The sequence below is a fragment of the Salvelinus alpinus genome, chromosome 2 (assembly GCF_045679555.1).
Source record: "Salvelinus alpinus chromosome 2, SLU_Salpinus.1, whole genome shotgun sequence".
In the NCBI taxonomy this organism is placed as follows: Eukaryota; Metazoa; Chordata; class Actinopteri; order Salmoniformes; family Salmonidae; genus Salvelinus; species Salvelinus alpinus.
The window spans coordinates 46,613,876-46,630,898 of NC_092087.1; the positions used below are offsets into that span (position 1 = coordinate 46,613,876).

General features: G+C 42.5%; 1 protein-coding gene across 19 annotated transcripts in view; it reads right to left on the bottom strand.

Annotated features, from left to right (window-relative positions):
* Positions 1 to 1,108: 1,108 nt before the first annotated feature.
* The window catches only part of LOC139563217 (neurofascin-like), a 156,354-nt gene continuing 140,439 nt past the window's right edge, over positions 1,109 to 17,023 (bottom strand). For 17 of the 19 annotated variants that reach the window (XM_071381691.1, XM_071381642.1, XM_071381701.1 and 14 more), the window contains 5 exons: positions 16,406 to 16,537; positions 15,503 to 15,572; positions 13,461 to 13,490; positions 10,092 to 10,106; positions 1,109 to 5,196 (listed from right to left, as the gene is read on the bottom strand). In XM_071381691.1, the coding sequence (XP_071237792.1) occupies positions 4,968 to 5,196; positions 10,092 to 10,106; positions 13,461 to 13,490; positions 15,503 to 15,572; positions 16,406 to 16,537 (476 nt within the window). In that variant the 3' untranslated portion in view covers positions 1,109 to 4,967. Of the gene's footprint in view, positions 5,197 to 10,091; positions 10,107 to 13,460; positions 13,491 to 13,593; positions 15,036 to 15,502; positions 15,573 to 16,405; positions 16,538 to 17,023 lie in introns of those variants that run through there. The other 2 variants (XM_071381682.1, XM_071381753.1) reach the window with 2 other exon arrangements.

Sequence of the window (17,023 nt, forward strand, 5' to 3'; positions counted from 1 at the left end):
CTGAAATGTAATACTGCTTGTATATACGAGACAAAGTTATGGCTCCAAGCTAATTACAGGACAGATTGTTATGTATGAAAGAATAACAAGTCTCATGTTTAACAATGACATTTACTTCGAGGAATCTCATTAGCCATGATATCATGAACACATCATCTCGCAAGGATGCAGCATCTTATAACCACCGTATAAAACGATTACTGTTCTCCAATTCCAGACTCTAATGCAATGTCCTCCTTGCCTTGGTTAAACCTGATCACAATGCAATCCCAATTTGTCAGTAACATCGGCATTTCCCCCTCTGCATGCAAGTAACCTAATTCCCTTCATGTAGAGGGAGGAGGGTGTAATTACAGAACACTACCGTGAGACATGGGAATGAGCGGGTGTAGTGTTGTTTTCGTCAGCACCGGCCACCGCTACGTTCACTAATGGCTTTCATGGGTGACGTATTTGACAGAGAGAGGCTAAGGAGAGAGGTCTGTGGCTCTCTTTAGAAAGGCGGCACGGTGGCGTGATTAGGACATTAATATTTACAAGCCTTGTGGGGGTCAAGGCAGGGAGAATATATTCAGGCGTCTTCAATAAAACATACCATCAACCTACTCCAACTCCCCCTCTCTCTCTTTTGGTCTGCCAGCTGATTTATTGTTGTGCTGCTTGTATTAATCTTGCCAGTGTTCTGGGGTTTGTTGTCGGCATGGAGGGGGAACAGTAGCCCTGCCAGTTTAATAGGAATGATGTAATCCACTCTAGGCATACATCAGAAGATAAATGAGAGAGTTATTTATGGTCGGGCTGTTTGGTGGGCTGAACCTAGACTGGGCCAGGGTCCAGTAGTGCTTAACCTTTAATGCTAAACCTAGACTGATAAAAAAAACTATATCAAGCTCCAAGAATGTATACAGTACCTGTATGTGTATAGTATTTCAAACAGTTTTTGTAATAAAACATATTGACTGATGCACAAATAAACTCAGTAAACATTGGAAATTCATTTCTATTACTTTTCTGGATTTGGAAGTTTCCAGACTCTGGGAAGTGATTGAATAGTACGAGTAGTGTTGACATGGACAGAACCATAGAAGATAAAGACAATAGCCAGGGGTTAGGGAAAAAGAGATAGCTTTACTATAAAGAAGGCGTCTCTAGCAGAAGTTGCAACATCTCATCATACACGCATACATTGTGAATATATTAATATGCCATTTCTCCGTTGATTAGATGTACCTTACAAAAGCTGTTCTTTTGCGTGTAGAGGCTTGACGGACGAGCTGCTTTGATACACTTATAATTGTAAAAGTAAAATGCAGAAATGAAAATAATTTCAAATAACAAGAACATGAACAATAACAATACATGCGCCAATTTAATAATTGTTATGGGCATCTCGTTGAAGAATAAAATCGCAGTTTTGCAGAATCTCAAATCAAGTGAACTCAAAGCTGTGAAAATGCACATTGATACTTTTACATTTTTTGTTACCCCTTGATAGTTTAAAAGTGATTTGCTATTGTAAGGGAGGAGTCGTGTCGAAAGATACACATATTACAAACGGAATAAAAAAACACTACTCCTTATGCACCTCCAGTAAACGCACACAAACACATAAAAATACATAAGAAAGCACTGTGTATCAGCAAATATGCATTATTATATTTTCTGTTGTCTAGCCAGTTCACTAATTACCCCTTAAGGATCCATACAGGGAAAGGAGAAAGGCTGTCAGGGGAAAGGGCTTGTACAGAACTCAAACAACGGTGAGTTCAAGGCCAAATCCGCCGTCGAACATTCTGTGATTCAGTAGTTTTTAAGGGTTGTTGGAGGTTTGTGATTGGACTGTTTCTCTGTGCACTTTGTCTTGTTGAGGAGAGCATATAGCAACAGGAAAGGCACTGTATTGTGTCTCTGCCAGCACTCCTGGCCTCCTGTGTCCTCATGTTAATACAGTGGTCAGGTGTCTGTGCATGGTAGGCTAATGTAGTCACTACCAAGTGGTCACGGTGACCTTTACCACAAAGAAACAACATGAAAAACAAATGGGTCAAAACTTGCTTTGACATACTGGAGAAAGAAGGTTTAAAGAGGACCTGTTCACAGAGGATGTTGATGGCCATACAGTATATTACATTTTTTTAAGTCTAAGAGGAGGAAGGCAGAACACAAGACATCTCTTTAAAGAAGTGAAACACACGACCAAATCTGTCCCTTTCAAAATGGCCACCAGCCACTGGGCTGTCACCAGGAGGAGTGGAGCAGCAGGCATGTAAGCTGAATGGCATGATGGGAGAATGAGTCTGTGCAGCCTTGAGAAAGTCTGGGGTTGCCTTATTAAGAGATGACAATACAAAAACAAACAAAATAAGGGGAAAATGGCTATCCGTTACCTCAGCAAATGCTTTTTTTTTTCATACCTATTGAACAGGTGTGTGCAGTATGCTACAACAACACATTTCATTAGCACTTTTTATTTACACCATAAAGTGGCTGACTACTGTATACCTGTTCCACAACATAGTGTTTATTATCAACTGTTTCTTTTGAATTAGTGATAATCAGAAAAGTGACGGACCGATAGACAAGTCACAAGCCATATATTACAAGTTCAAAGCAAGTTCTTAGGGACAACATCAATTGAGTAATTTTGAGTCCCAATCGTAATCAAAGCTACATTGCAAAGGTCCACATGACATCATTCTTGGGATGCACCAGGTACATTTGCTTGGTGGATACAGATGTGTGACTATTTCTTTACTCATAAAGCAGTTTTTCTGATAGATATTTACAAAGACATATTGTTTCAGGACTTACGTGTACGTACAGTTACAGTATGTCAAACAAATAAGCAATGTTACATTTCTGTGTTAAGTTAAAGTTATATTAAATCAATTCTAATACCAACATGGAATAATAACAGTAATACAAACATGAATACTCAACATGAAGAGCAGCACAATGAATAGATCACCACAACGTTTTAATGGCGACAGTCAATGTTGTTAGTTTACACAAAAATACCCATAGCAACAAAAGATGTGTCATACAGCAGATTTCCCTTTTCTTATGTACAATAACAAATCCCGTTAAGTTCTTTATCGTGGCTTTCAGAGTGGGTTCTGATGTGATACCATTAATTCAGTTGGTCAACCATGTGTATTCAACAATTAATAAGTGAATTACTAATATATTAATTAACACTATCGACATAATGTAATAAATTAAAATATAAAATAGTTATCTGAAATACAATGTGACCTCTGTTAGCTAATTGTAATTTGTTAGCTAAGATCTATTTGATTTAACGTGAAAGACTTTAGTAATGCTCTTGTAATAAGTTGTAAAAGTGGGTGCTGAGCTTTCTACCGCTTCGAGAGGTGAAACATCAAGGAAGACTCATGAATGAGTTCTACTATTGAAAGGATCAAATGGTAAAATGGCGGTCGACCAATGTATTAGTATCGATGCGCTCTAACTTCTTCACACTTCCTTGACATACTGGCTTCGTATGACAATGATGACTAGGGCCAGGTGGCATCTGCAGGGACCTTCATTACCTTCACAGAGTTATCTGTATCATATATTCAAAGACATTACATATGTTTTGTAGCAGTATTTCGTTTATTTTTGACTTCAACAGTCAATTAGGATTCCAAATCATTTCTAGAGGTTTGAAGGTGAAGACATGCCTCGACAGATTCTGCCTGTCCCATAACGAGATCAGTTATAAAAGAAGCAGACACAAGAGGTGCCGATCAAGCCTAGCCTAAGGATCACAGCCATGCTAAACAGGAAGTAAACAAGAAGTGAGTCACCTCCTTGGAGCACCATTCGCCATAGAGATGGACAGACAGTCTGTAGCAGTTTACCAAGCAGAGCAAACCTCCTCTCCAAGCTACTTTTCCTTTGTCTCTTGCACTAAAGTACTACCATGCTTGAAAAAAAATATTTTCTTCAAATGTCATTTATAACTGACATAGTATAGGCTTGTACTATAACAAAGCTTGAGGCAGGAATGGCATTGCTATAGCTGTGGCCATTTTGAATATCTCCACACTACTTGAGTTTGGAGGTGAAACAGAAGTACATTTACCACAGCGGGATGGGGAGGAAACGATACCATTTCATTAAGCAAGTTATTCTTCTTTAAACCTGTGAGAATCAACACACACAAAAAAAAATTCATAACCAGACTTTACCCAAAAACATGAGGTGGTGGTAGTGCATAGTTTTGCAGCGCACTAGAAGGTGAGCTAGCAGAGTTTACAGCATTAATATATTCTAATGAATCGTCTATTGTACCAGAATTATCTCTCTTTGCGGAAATATCAATATGATAAACATATCTGCCGACATCCTGCTATGTTGGTGGTCTGTAGCTGATATGTTCACAGGAGGAGCGTCTGTGTCTCCTTCCCTAGGAATGCTGGGTAAAGACACAGGGGGCGTGATATGTGTGGGAGGAAGAGGGGGGTTGCGGGAAAAGCTGAGGACGTTGAAAACCAAAAAGCTCTAGTGCCACACAAAATGCTTGACAACCTCTGCGTTGCCTCTTAGTCCTCTATACTTGAGGCCAGCCCTTTAGGCACACTAACGTCTGTGTGATGGGCAGGAGGAGGAGGAGCATAGAGAAACCGGTACTGTTCAAGAATTCCCAAACTTTGTCTCGGCAAGCCATTTTCTGGAGCTGACAATAAAGGCTTGGCTCACTGTATATGGTAGCTTCCATTGCATTCGCACCCCCTTATTTCTCAGAGGAATGGTTTCTCCGTCCGCTTAAAGAGGCCAAACAGTCTCCAGGCAGGCGCTGTGTGTTTACGTGTGTATACGTGTTTTCATAGATTCATATATATATATATTCATATTCATATCTGTGTTTGTGTGTGTGTGGTAGTAGTAGTGGTGGTAATAGCACCCTCCGACCGCTAAGGGGAGCTCCTCAGATCCCCAGGCCGAGGCCGGCGGGGGGGTTACGCCAGCGAGTAGATGGCGTTAACGGGTGAGGTGGCCTCGGAGCTTTCGTTGCCCTCTGTTTCGTCCTTGTCCTTCTTGACTGTGTACTGGCCAATGAAGGAGCCGTCTTCGTTGAACTGGCCGTCCCCTCCCTCGCCGTAGTCTACCAGGCTGTCGTCACTCTCCTTCACCCCGCCGTCCAGAGAGTTCTGGCTGCCCTGCAGAGGCTTGTTGTCCTCGTCGCTGCTACAAAGGGTAAAAAGGTCAAAGGTTAGACTCCGCCTGTGATGTCATCGACACGGTCATCACCGCAAGTGAGTCCTTACCGTCCCAAAGGTTAAGGGGGAGAGAGAATAGGAGTCAGAGGAGAACTGGGGAAGGGAACAACTGTATACAAGAGAAGTGTTGACTGCAGTTTTCCGCAGTCCTTTCTCTTACAGATCATCACAGGCTGAAGCTGAGGTCATTCAGTTCACACGGGAACACAATCACTTTCAAAAAAACAATTTTGGAACAACATCGATACTTGCCTTTAGCTATGATATAAAAACACTGGCAGTTGTCAACCAGAGTGCAATAATATAAGCTTGCTGAAATAAATACTGTAGTCTACAATAACTGCTACAGCAACGCTGAGTCATTGGGGAAGCCGTATGTTGCCCTTAAATGCTCAAACCAACGCATTCTCACATATACACATGCCACTCAGTCTGGACTATGTTCTGATGTGAGATCTGTGCATTAACCTCATGCTCACACACAAAGCAGCGTGTTGCGGGGATTGGACAATTTGTGTGAAAGCTCAAGTTAGGTGTAGGTGAGCGCATCTCAATTCAGAACATGTCCCTATGTCTTCTACCTCTGCAGTAGGAAGAGAGAACTGTCATGCAGAGGGACACTGGTGCTATCAACCGGCATTAGCTCTCTAGACTCTTACAACAGGCAGATAGCAAACAGCAGAAAGGCATTACCAGAGCAGAGGGAAGAGAAAAAGATGGAAGTTTAGCTCTTCAACAGTCTTTCCGTCATAGTTGGAGTTGTTGAATATTTATCTTGGCTGTAGAAAGGATCGATCTACAAACCAGACTGTGTTGACATTTTCTTTGGTGATTTGCTGGTGTGGTACTGTATCAAGGCTGGCCAGTTAGTAGACCAACTACATCGGAATATAATCTGACAGAGATTACCTGAAGTCATGGCTCTGAGCATGCTCCATGCAGTCACCAAATCAACTGAGCACACAGGTCATCAACCAATAATTACCAAGGAAACCAGACCGAACTGTATCAACACTAGTAAATAAGAGTCTGGTAGCAACAGTTGTGATGTGATGTGTGTGTGCGTGTGTGTGTGTGTGTGTGTGTGTGTGTCTGTGTGATTGTAGATAGAAAGTGTCTCAGTGATGTACTGGGCCATCTTCACCACACACTGGAGGGCCTTTTGGTCGTGGACGGAGCAATTCCGGTACCAGGCCGTGATGAAACTGGTAAGGAAGCTCTCGATGGTGTATTTGGAGAGGACCTGGGGTGGCATGCCAAATTTCTTCAGACGCCTTAGGAAGTAGAGGCACTGTTGCACCCTCTTGACAAGAGTGGTAGTATTGTTGGTTCATATCAAGTAATCGGTGACGTGGACCCCGAGGAATTTAAAACTACTGACTCTCTCTTCTGCAGTCCTGTTGATGTGGATCGGGGCATGTGCCAGTTCACTTACATCCTTCCTATAGGCTGACTGGTTGATGTTGGTTATCAGTGTGGAGGAGGTTATTGCCAATCCTCACAGCCTGTGGTCTGCCCGTCAGGAAGTCCAGGATCCAGCTGCAGAGGGTAGTGTCCAGACCCAGGGCTCTGAGCTTGGAGGGAACAATGGTGTTGGATGGTGAACTGATGTCAATGAACAGCATTCTCACGTAGGTGTTCCTCTTGTCAAGATGTGTAAGGGCTGTGTGAATCGCGATAGAAATGGCATCTTCCGTGTATCTGTTGGAGAGTCAGGGAAATTAGAGTGGGTCCAGTGTACCTGTCATGCTGGCAATGAAGTGGGCCATGACCAGCCTCTCGAAAGCACTAAATGGTGACAAGGGTGAGTGCGACGGGGCGATAGTCATTTGGGCATGTAAACTATTGGGCATTGGAACGATGGTGGTCTCCTTGAAGCAAGTGGGGGCTACATCCTGGGATAGGGACAGGTTGAAGATGTCAGAGAAGACGCCCGCGAGATGGTCAGCCACACTCTGAAGATGCAGTCAGGGATGCCATTTGGCTGGAGACTTTGTGAATATTCCCTCTTGAGATCTGTCCTCACATCAGCCGTGGAGAGCGAAAGCATCCGGAGCAGTGAGATACTTCCTGGATGGCTCTGTATTGTCTGCCTCAAAGCGAGCATAGAAGATGTTAAGCTCATCTTGGAGGGAGGCTTCGGTTGGCACCAATCCGCTGGATTTGCCTTTGTAGTCAGTGATAGCCTGTAGTCCTTGCCAAGTGTCGCAAGTCTGAGTTGTCGAACGAATGGATTTGCGGAGCTTGTACCTGCTTGCCTTGTACACTTCCCACTGAGTCGTTGTGGTTCGTTCTGCTGACATTAAATGTTGCAGTACGGGCTCACAGCATGGTATGGATGTATCTGTTCATCCAGGGTTTTTGGTTGGGTTATATCCAGATTGGTATTGTGTGTACAACATCATCAACACATTTTCTAATGAAGCCTGTGACTGACGATGTATATTTCTCAATGTTAATGGATAAGTTCTGGGTGGATGAATAGAAAAAAATCTAATCAGCATTCTCAAAACAGTCCTGCAGCATTGCTCTGTCCAGCTCCTCACTATTCTCTGTGTTGGTGGCTCCCTCTTGAGTTTCTGCTTGTAGGCATGGAGTAGGAACACAGAGACGGGATCTTATTGGCTGAAGTGGTGGCGGGGGATTGCTTTGTACGAGCCATGGATGTTTGTGTACAGATGGTCCAGCATGGTCCTCTCGTGAGGCAGGATACATGTTGGCGATACTTTGGAATAATTTTTAAAAGATTTGCTTGGTTAAAATCTCCCGCGACAAAGACAGCTTCCGGGTGAGAGGCTTCTTGCAGGCTAACGTTATTGTACAGTTCGCTGAGTGCCACCTTGCTGGTTGCTTGTGGCGGTATGTACACAGCTGTGATAATAATACACATGAATTCCCTCAACATATAGTGGGGTTGGCATTTTAGCATCAGGAACTCCAGGTCGGTTGTGAACAGATGTTTTTAATTTAATTACACCTGGAAATGTTGATGAGGAAGCATACACCTCCCCTACTCTTACCAGAAGCCGCCATACGATCCATACAGAAAATGGAAACGCCATCTAGTCGGATAGCAGAGTCGAGTGAGTTTCACGTAAGCCATGTCTCTGTAAAAACAAAGACACAGCATTCCCTGATGTCTGCGATTGAAGCCTTGCTCTGAGCTCAAAGTTTATTTTCCAGCAATCGGACATTAGCCATCAGGATACTACACTCTTAGAAAAAAGGGTTCCAAAGGGGTTCTTCGGCTGGGCCCAAAGGAGAACCATTTTGGGTTCCACGTAGAACCCTCTGTATAAAGGACTCTACATGGAACCCAAAAGGGCTCTACCTGAAACCAAAAAGGGTTATTCAAATAGTTATCCTATGGGGACAGCAGAAGAACCCTTTTAGGTTCTTGATAGCACCTTTTTCTTCTAGGAGTGTAGGAAGAGGAGGCCATATAGCCTGTCTTTTCAGCCTAGCTCAGAGTTCCCCTTCCCTTACTTTTCTTCATCACCGGCTTTGCCTTTGGTCAGGTAAGCCCGCTGTGCGAGGAACTATGGAACTAATGTATTATTCCAGATCTGGGAGGTTGAGAGATAAGTGTGTAGCTTCCGATCATGATCCAGAAGTGTTTGTCGGTCGTAGGAATATTGCACGAAGATTCTGAGCAAACAAAGTAACAATGAACGCAGAAAAGGCAATACAAAAGCAATGTCAAGCAGGAACCAGCAAGACTCGCCGTCCTCAGAGCCGCCATCTTATCATACATGAGAGAGTGAGAGTCTAGAGAAGATAAGTAGACCAGAAAATAAAGAGAGTGAAATAGATGAGAAGAAACTGGATAACTGCACGGGAGATGTTTTTTAATGTTTTAATCGATTAATATACTGAGTGAGGAATTGATCAGGAGTGTTAGAACTCACTCTCATACATACAATAGTGTATGTAGACATTGGCCTTATACAGGCATGGTCAATGACAACCTTGATTTTTAGTAGACCTGAGCAGATGGAGAAATGAACTTATTAGATTTTCACAACCCTCAAATTCACTAAGATTTATCGAACCATAAGGTGAGAAGCATAGCAGCTGGCAAATACGAAACTATTGTCCATAGTTCTAAATCCACTCAAGAGTGGAGTATTACAGCTGAATTATGAGGATATCTCCACATTATATAATTGAATAAATCTACTAGAGTGGCAAAGTCATAAAAAAAAACTTGGCTCAAGTCGCGGGTTTCCCAGCTTTCGTGTGTTGACCTTATCGCTCAAGCAATATTAGTGAGCCAGAAGGTTTAGAGGAGGTATAAAAGACCAAGCGTTCTTCGACTTTAAACCTCTTTAGAATGAGAGGGTGTAGAATGATTCAATTATCTGATTAGATTATTTTTTAAGAAAGGAGCAAAGGTGGAAAAAGTAACTGGGAATACTTTATTCTACTGAAATAAGCTGCAGTGTCTGAAACTACTTTCAAAACAAACTGTTTCATCTTTGTTATTTAAGCATTTTTCTATAAAGATTAATATTATCCAGCTCAATTAACATATCAATTGGACTAGAGAAATCAATTGCGTAAATGTCAACATCAGTTTGTTACTTTCCACCTCCGCTTTCTTCGACATGACTGGAATCAACAATATCTTGGAAATGAAATGAGGATTTTAGTTGGTTAAGCCTTAGTGAGAATATGTTTGAGCTACGACTTTCATTCAATTGAAAACAGAATGGTCAGTGTTCAGTCAATTCAACAGGTTGTGATTAGATATTAATCGATTAAAATCCAATGCAAGAAGTCTGAGCGATCTCAAAGTAAATAATGCATATTACTTCAGGGTTATTCTGGTTGTGGTGTGCACTGTGCAGACTCCTTCCATACCTTTTCAAGGAACAACTTGATTTGACCCAATGGGAACAGAAACCAAAACAGAAAGACAAAGGAAAGACGTAAGGTGAGGAAGAACAAAAAACAGAGACGGCTAAAAACACACTGAACAGACAAACATACTGAATAAACACACGGATTGAAAATGAGATCTTAAATGCGATCTTGAATGGGGGGGAATTGCTAATATACCTGAGTGATATAGACCTAAAATCACATTTACTAGTGGGTCAAAAACATTTGGGTGCCCATACATAGTTGCCCCATACTAATACTGTACTATGGCATCAAACAAACAAAAACACAGATGAAGCAACAATAATCATAGGATACCGAACAAAAAGCCCTAGAATTAGGTTTTACATAGCCAAAGGAAAATGGGATAACTATCTATCTGGTCATGAGGTGCATCAAGGCTAGCTCTGGTCCACGGTGTTACGTGAGGCTTGAACCTTCTTCAACTGAAGAAAATGCCTTCTACGGAGGAATGAATGGAGAGATGGAGGCAGCTGAAGCAGTTTCAAGCCGCAAGTAACACACGGGACCAGAGCTACATCAAGGAGCGCATCTGTGGGTTTGGCAATTGGCAAATGAAGGCCCTAACAGCTGAGTCTGTAGCACCACAGAAAGTCAAACTGGATACACCATAGACTAGGGATGGCCGGACCTAGTCCTGAAGAGCTGCAGAAGGTGCAGGCTTTTGTTCCATCCCAGCTTTAACACCCCGATTCAAACAAACAACCAGTCTTCAATGTACAAACCACAGAACGTTAAATCAAGTGTGTTACAGCTGGGCTGGAACAAAAGCTTGCACACTGCGGCGTTCCAGAAGCAGGGTGGGCCACCACTGCCATAGAGTCACGCACATGCAGAGATAGAACTGTCAAAGTGTTTATACATCATAAATTAAGAAAAGTACTCCCCCACATGAAAAAATACTATAGTCTATTTTAGCAACAAGGCACGAGGGGGTGTGGTATATGGCCAATATACCACGGCTAAGGACTGTTCTTACGCACTACAGTGAATACTGTCTTATACTGTCATATTTACTGTAGTATAATGTATCAAACTGTATTATACTGTAATATGTACAGTTAACTATAGTATAAATAGTGTATTAAAAGAAAACTGTATACACTATAGTAAAGAATGTAGTGTTTTTGCAGATTGTAGTATACTGTAGTGTTTACTGTCGTGTTTTTGGAGACATTACTGTAATATTTACTATAGTGTTTGACATAGAAGTGGAGGTTTTCTCCTTCAGGAAACCTATTGGAGAAATAATAAATGAGCACATCTTCCATAACCTGTGGGAAAACAATATATGGTCGACACTTGGCATTTAGATTTCTCACTTATGGGTGGCACAAATTGCGATATGGGGAGGCAAATTCAATACTGTTGTTTTTACAGTAATTTAAAAAGTGTACTGTTTTTACGGACTGTAGTGTTTTTACGGACATAACTTTAGTATTTATTACAGTGTTCTCTATAGTAAGTACTACACATGTTTAATGGATACTACAGTGTGTAGTATAGTATTATACAGTATACTACAGTTTACCATAGTAAGTACTGTAGTATTCTATAGTACACTGTAGTATTTTTTCATGTGAGCCAGAACATACTAAGTTTACTCCTGCATGTTTATTTTATCGACATATCTGTCAGTCTGACCCTTTTGAAGGCCCAGGTTGACTCAACCGAAACGGGACAGAATAAACATTTGTTTATTGGACGTGAGCAGCAGTGAATGTCAGCATGTAGGAAAGAGATAGTGTTGTACGTGTTGATATTTTATCTGCATACAAAGGCTTTATTGTCACATGTTGCAAAGGTTCTCTGCTGCTTATTCCCCAAATTGGTTCCTCAAGGGTGTCAAACTCCAACGGAAGACCTTCCAACCTCCCTCCTTAAACCCTCTCTCCATCAGATTCTACCCTACACTTTCTTCCCTCCCTCCCTCTCACTTCGGCCCAAATTGATTTCCGTCCTCAGCCTTTGCCTCTGCACCTGGTGGTTGCTGCCTTTTGAAATGTCAGCTGTTGGAAGAAAAACAAAGCAATTAACCTTAAGGGTAGGAAAACACGATCAAAGCCTCGACAGAGACAAAGGGTTCAGGACTTCTCAGTGTTCACGATCAGTTTCAGGATCACCACATCACCTACCTGATCCATGAAACACTTGACAGCTCTCTAGGGAGAGATAAGAAAACCCTGCATATTCTCTCTCTCTCTAGCTCTCCTTCGCTCTCTCTCATCTGCAAATTACCTGGATTTACCTGACACTTTATTACCTGATTAAATTGACACTTTCAGAGTATATTGAGATTAGTGACTCTTCAGCTGTGGATCTAAAGTGAGGCCTGTGGTACTCCGAAATCTGCTTTTCCAACTCTGTGATATCCTGCAGACTGGTAATAAGAAGAGGCTTTCACAGTACGGAGCCTTGGCTCACTGTCTGCGCACTTCAGCGGAGTCCTGAACACTAACACACTTTTCTCACTTGAATGTCATAAGCCTGAGGCGACGCTTAAACCACAGCTATGATTAGCCTCACTTGCCCCATATTGAACACTTGCTGCTCTTAACCCTGAACAACCCATGGATGGATCTGGTCCCTGCCAAGAACTCTCCACCAGAGGCCTGTATTGAACAGGTCCAGAACAGCCCTGGGCTTAAGTTATTTTGCCTATTGTAATGGCTGTTGTTCTGCTTGTGAGGTAGCAGGTGTGGAACACAGGGCAATAGATGATCTTAGCCTTAAGGTTAGGACAAAGTAGCCTGGTCATGCATAACATGGTTTAGCCCTGAAATGGGATTGTCCTATTCACTAACCTGCCTTGAAGGGAAAGTTGACCTAATTTTATGGAAGAAGACCCAATACCCAAAGAGTCAGGGACTGATTATAGAAGCTTTTGTTAATTAGCTACAGCTTAGCTACATATTTCCGAAGTCCCTTGCCGGAAGGTCTAGCTGTGTAGAAACAACACTCTTCTCACTTCTATCTGTGTATTCACACTACCCGGAGAGTCTCAACTGCGCCCTGGTCACATGTTTGACACCCCGGGAACTGAGATATCTAAATTGGCTGGTGTACTGTGTCCACCTCCACCACCCATCTCTCACTTTCCCCTTCTACCCCATGAACAGTAGTGCAAAATGAGGAGGGTGAAGTTGGTCATAGACCATGATCTACCGTCACAGTTATTGCCTCACTTCCGCACCCCCACTATTACCCCGAACTCCCCCAATCTCACCCCCAAACCCGCAGGCAGCCCCCCTCCCCCAGTCTGGAGAGGAGTATCTGCCCCAGACATGCGCAGGCCGGGAGCAGGATGCCGTGCCAAAACCAAAGTACCTGTTCTCGTTTTCGTTCTCATTTTCGTTCCTGTCAGGGACAGACGACCATTTCAGCGTGGAGAAGAGAGGGAAGAGACGTGAAGATAGGAGAGAGAGTAGAGAGAGCGAGAGAGAGGGAAGGGAGGAAGGAGACATCCTCCAGGTGACACACAAGCGTATGAGAGCCAGAGACGACACACACACACACACGTACACGCCACACACCCTTACGCACACACACACACACACACACACACTCACACACACCCAAACATGCACGTACACATACACCAACACAACGTGCGAGTTATGTAGACAAAGGGATTAGAGCCAGTGCCATTGAATGTGTGTCACTGTGTGAGCTTAGCAATGACCTTCACTGTAGGAAAGAGGTTAATATTAATAGACATTGATTAGAGACGAGAGCAGGGACTTGCTTTGGTTTTCCATTGTCGACATGCCTCACACACTTGTATAAACATAACAGTAGAGCACTGCTCACACACAAGTGATAATGGTTGATTTCACCTTTGAACATCACACTACACATCCAAGTGCTTTTAAAAACACTTAACGCTTTAAAACCACAGCACTTTGTTGTCAAGTGGAATAAACACCTACAACAACACTGTTCAAATGATTTCATACATTTTTTATGGTGTAACGCTTGTAATGCTTGTTTTCTGGGTGGCAGGCCGCCTAGCGTTTAGAGCATTGGGCAAGTAACCGAAAGGTTGCTAGTTTGAATACCCGAGATGTCAAGATGAAAAATATGGGGATGTGTGATTGAGCAAGGCACTTAACCCTTATTTGCTCCATGGGCGCCATTACTACTATGGCTGACCCTGTAAAACGACACAACTCACTGCACCTATCCGGTGTACGTGAATATATATATCATTTTTGTTGCTCGTAATGCTTTCTAAAAGCAAAACTAATCAAATCTCTTCAAATGACTCTAAATATACCTGGCTAAACCACTGTAACTGGTCTAGGTAGAAGGTGCCCCCAAAGCTTGGGTAAATGAAGGTGCCATGTTCCATTTCAGACTCATAAGAACAGTTAGGGGTTTGGGTTACAGGTTGTGTGGTGTTACTGGGGGTTGAGTACAGGGGCACTTCCTCTCCTTCTGAAGTTCTTAAGACACTGTCAGCGGTAATATGGTCATCACCATGGCAACAGTGGAGGAGGGTCACCCGAGAAGGTATCTCTACTCAGGAATTAGCTTTGGTCATGTGAGAGGTCAAAGGTCATTGCTACCTTGGAAACCAAAGGCCAAAGGTTTTGTGTGTTACCACCACAACAATACACACCGGACAGGCTGTGTACGGATGCTTCTCTATGTACTTTAGTTATGGATTTAGGTGGCAAACAGAAGCTACACATTTAAGTGTGTACATACCCTCTGCCTGTCTGTGTAACTTAGGACATTTTAGGACATAACACAGCACCATTTCAATAAAGCAGGATCAGGTTGATTAGAGTGAGTAAGCTGACTTGACGGTTAAGTTAGAGGGTTAATTAATCAGTAAAGGTGGACAGAGAGAGTCTCATTCCCCACAGAGAAAAACAAGTGGAGACAGATCAGTGGGACCTGGAATGAGCAAAAGACAATCACTCACCAACAAATATATATACTACTGAACACATGCATTGCTAGACCTAACACATACTAACTCCTGTCATAACATTCACCAGGATTACAAGACCTAAGAGTCCCTGTCCCTCGTTCCTGATGTCTAAATACAGTACATGCAGATCAACACTACTACGCATGATCCTAAGGCTGAACACCATACATCATAATCATGATGACTAGCATACACATACATAAGTAAACCAACCAGACAAAAGCCTACTAAATCCCCCTCTATATAAGCCTGCATGACTCAGTCATACCTAGCTCTATTTACTACACAGTGTTACAATAGAAGATCTGCATCGATGAATCGGTCACTGATTGGTGAAACACATATTTAACCTCCCAGGGGAACATTGGGCCATATAATACATAGTTCCGCAAACATATGAGAAATATTCATATTCAGGAGAAATACTTACTGGTAGTCAAATGATCCGTCCTCTCCTTTCTGATCCACCGCGTCCAGAGGGAGATCTTTTTTTTCTCGCACTGAAGAGCGATCAAGCCAAAAAGACACACATGAATACTGAACATGTATTCAAAGCTCCACCAAGGCCTTGGAATTTACATGGGTGCTGCTCTCCGTAATTGAATAACCCATTACGTTTACATTTATGTTTGACCTGTAAACTGTTACATTGGAGCTTGACCCACTCCCACCCCACATCATTACCTTAACTGCGTATGTAACTCCCTTGTGTTACTAGCACTTCTCCAGTAACCCTTACCTGGGTATTTAACTGCCTTCTGTTAACCCTTACCTGGGTATTTAACTGCCTTCTGTTAACCCTTACCTGGGTATTTAACTGCCTTCTGTTAACCCTTACCTGGGTATTTAACTGCCTTCTGTTAACCCTTACCTGGGTATTTAACTGCCTTCTGTTAACCCTTACCTGGGTATTTAACTGCCTTCTGTTAACCCTTACCTGGGTATTTAACTGCCTTCTGTTAACCCTTACCTGGGTATTTAACTGCCTTCTGTTAACCCTTACCTGGGTATTTAACTGCCTTCTGTTAACCCTTACCTGGGTATTTAACTGCCTTCTGTTAACCCTTACCTGGGTATTTAACTGCTTTCTGTTAACCCTTACCTGGGTATTTAACTGCCTTCTGTTAACCTTTACCTGGGTATTTAACTCCCTTCTGTTAACCCTTACCTGGGTATTTAACTGCCTTCTTTTAACCCTTACCTGGGTATTTAACTCCCTTCTGTTAACTCTTACCTGGGTATTTAACTCCCTTCTGTTAACCCTTACCTGGGTATTTAACTGCCTTCTGTTAACCCTTACCTGGGTATTTAACTCCCTTCTGTTAACCCTTACCTGGGTATTTGCCTCCGCGACTCCTCTTGATGAAGCAGACGATGAGGAGGATGAGGATGATGAGAGCAATTGCACACATCAGCCCGATGAACCAGCCCTGGGTAGCAATGTCCACCTGATCTTTACTGTAGGCTGTCAGCAGGCAAACACATTGACAAGCACACACACACGCACACACACAGGAGGGAGAGATGAGACACACAGAGAGAGGGAGAAAAATAATAAGAGTCTGTTGTGCCCCAGATGAGTCACTGGCAATACGTCCGACCATCTGTCCTCATCCAAGACTTTTCAAATCAAGATACAGCAACCACACAAACTATGACAACCCAAAACCATCATCACAATATTCCATTATTCCCTCAATGCAGAGCTATTACCCTGAATGGAATCCCACTACTCATTCAATTGTTTTTCTTTATTTGTACTATTTTCTATATTGTAGAATAATAGTGAAGACATCCAAACTATGAAATAACATATATGAAACAACACATATGGAATCACGTAGTAACCAAAAAAGTTTTAAACAAATCCAAATATATTTTATATTTGAGATTCTTCAAAGTAGCCACCCTTTTCCTTGATGATAGGTTTGCACACTCTTGAATTCTCTCA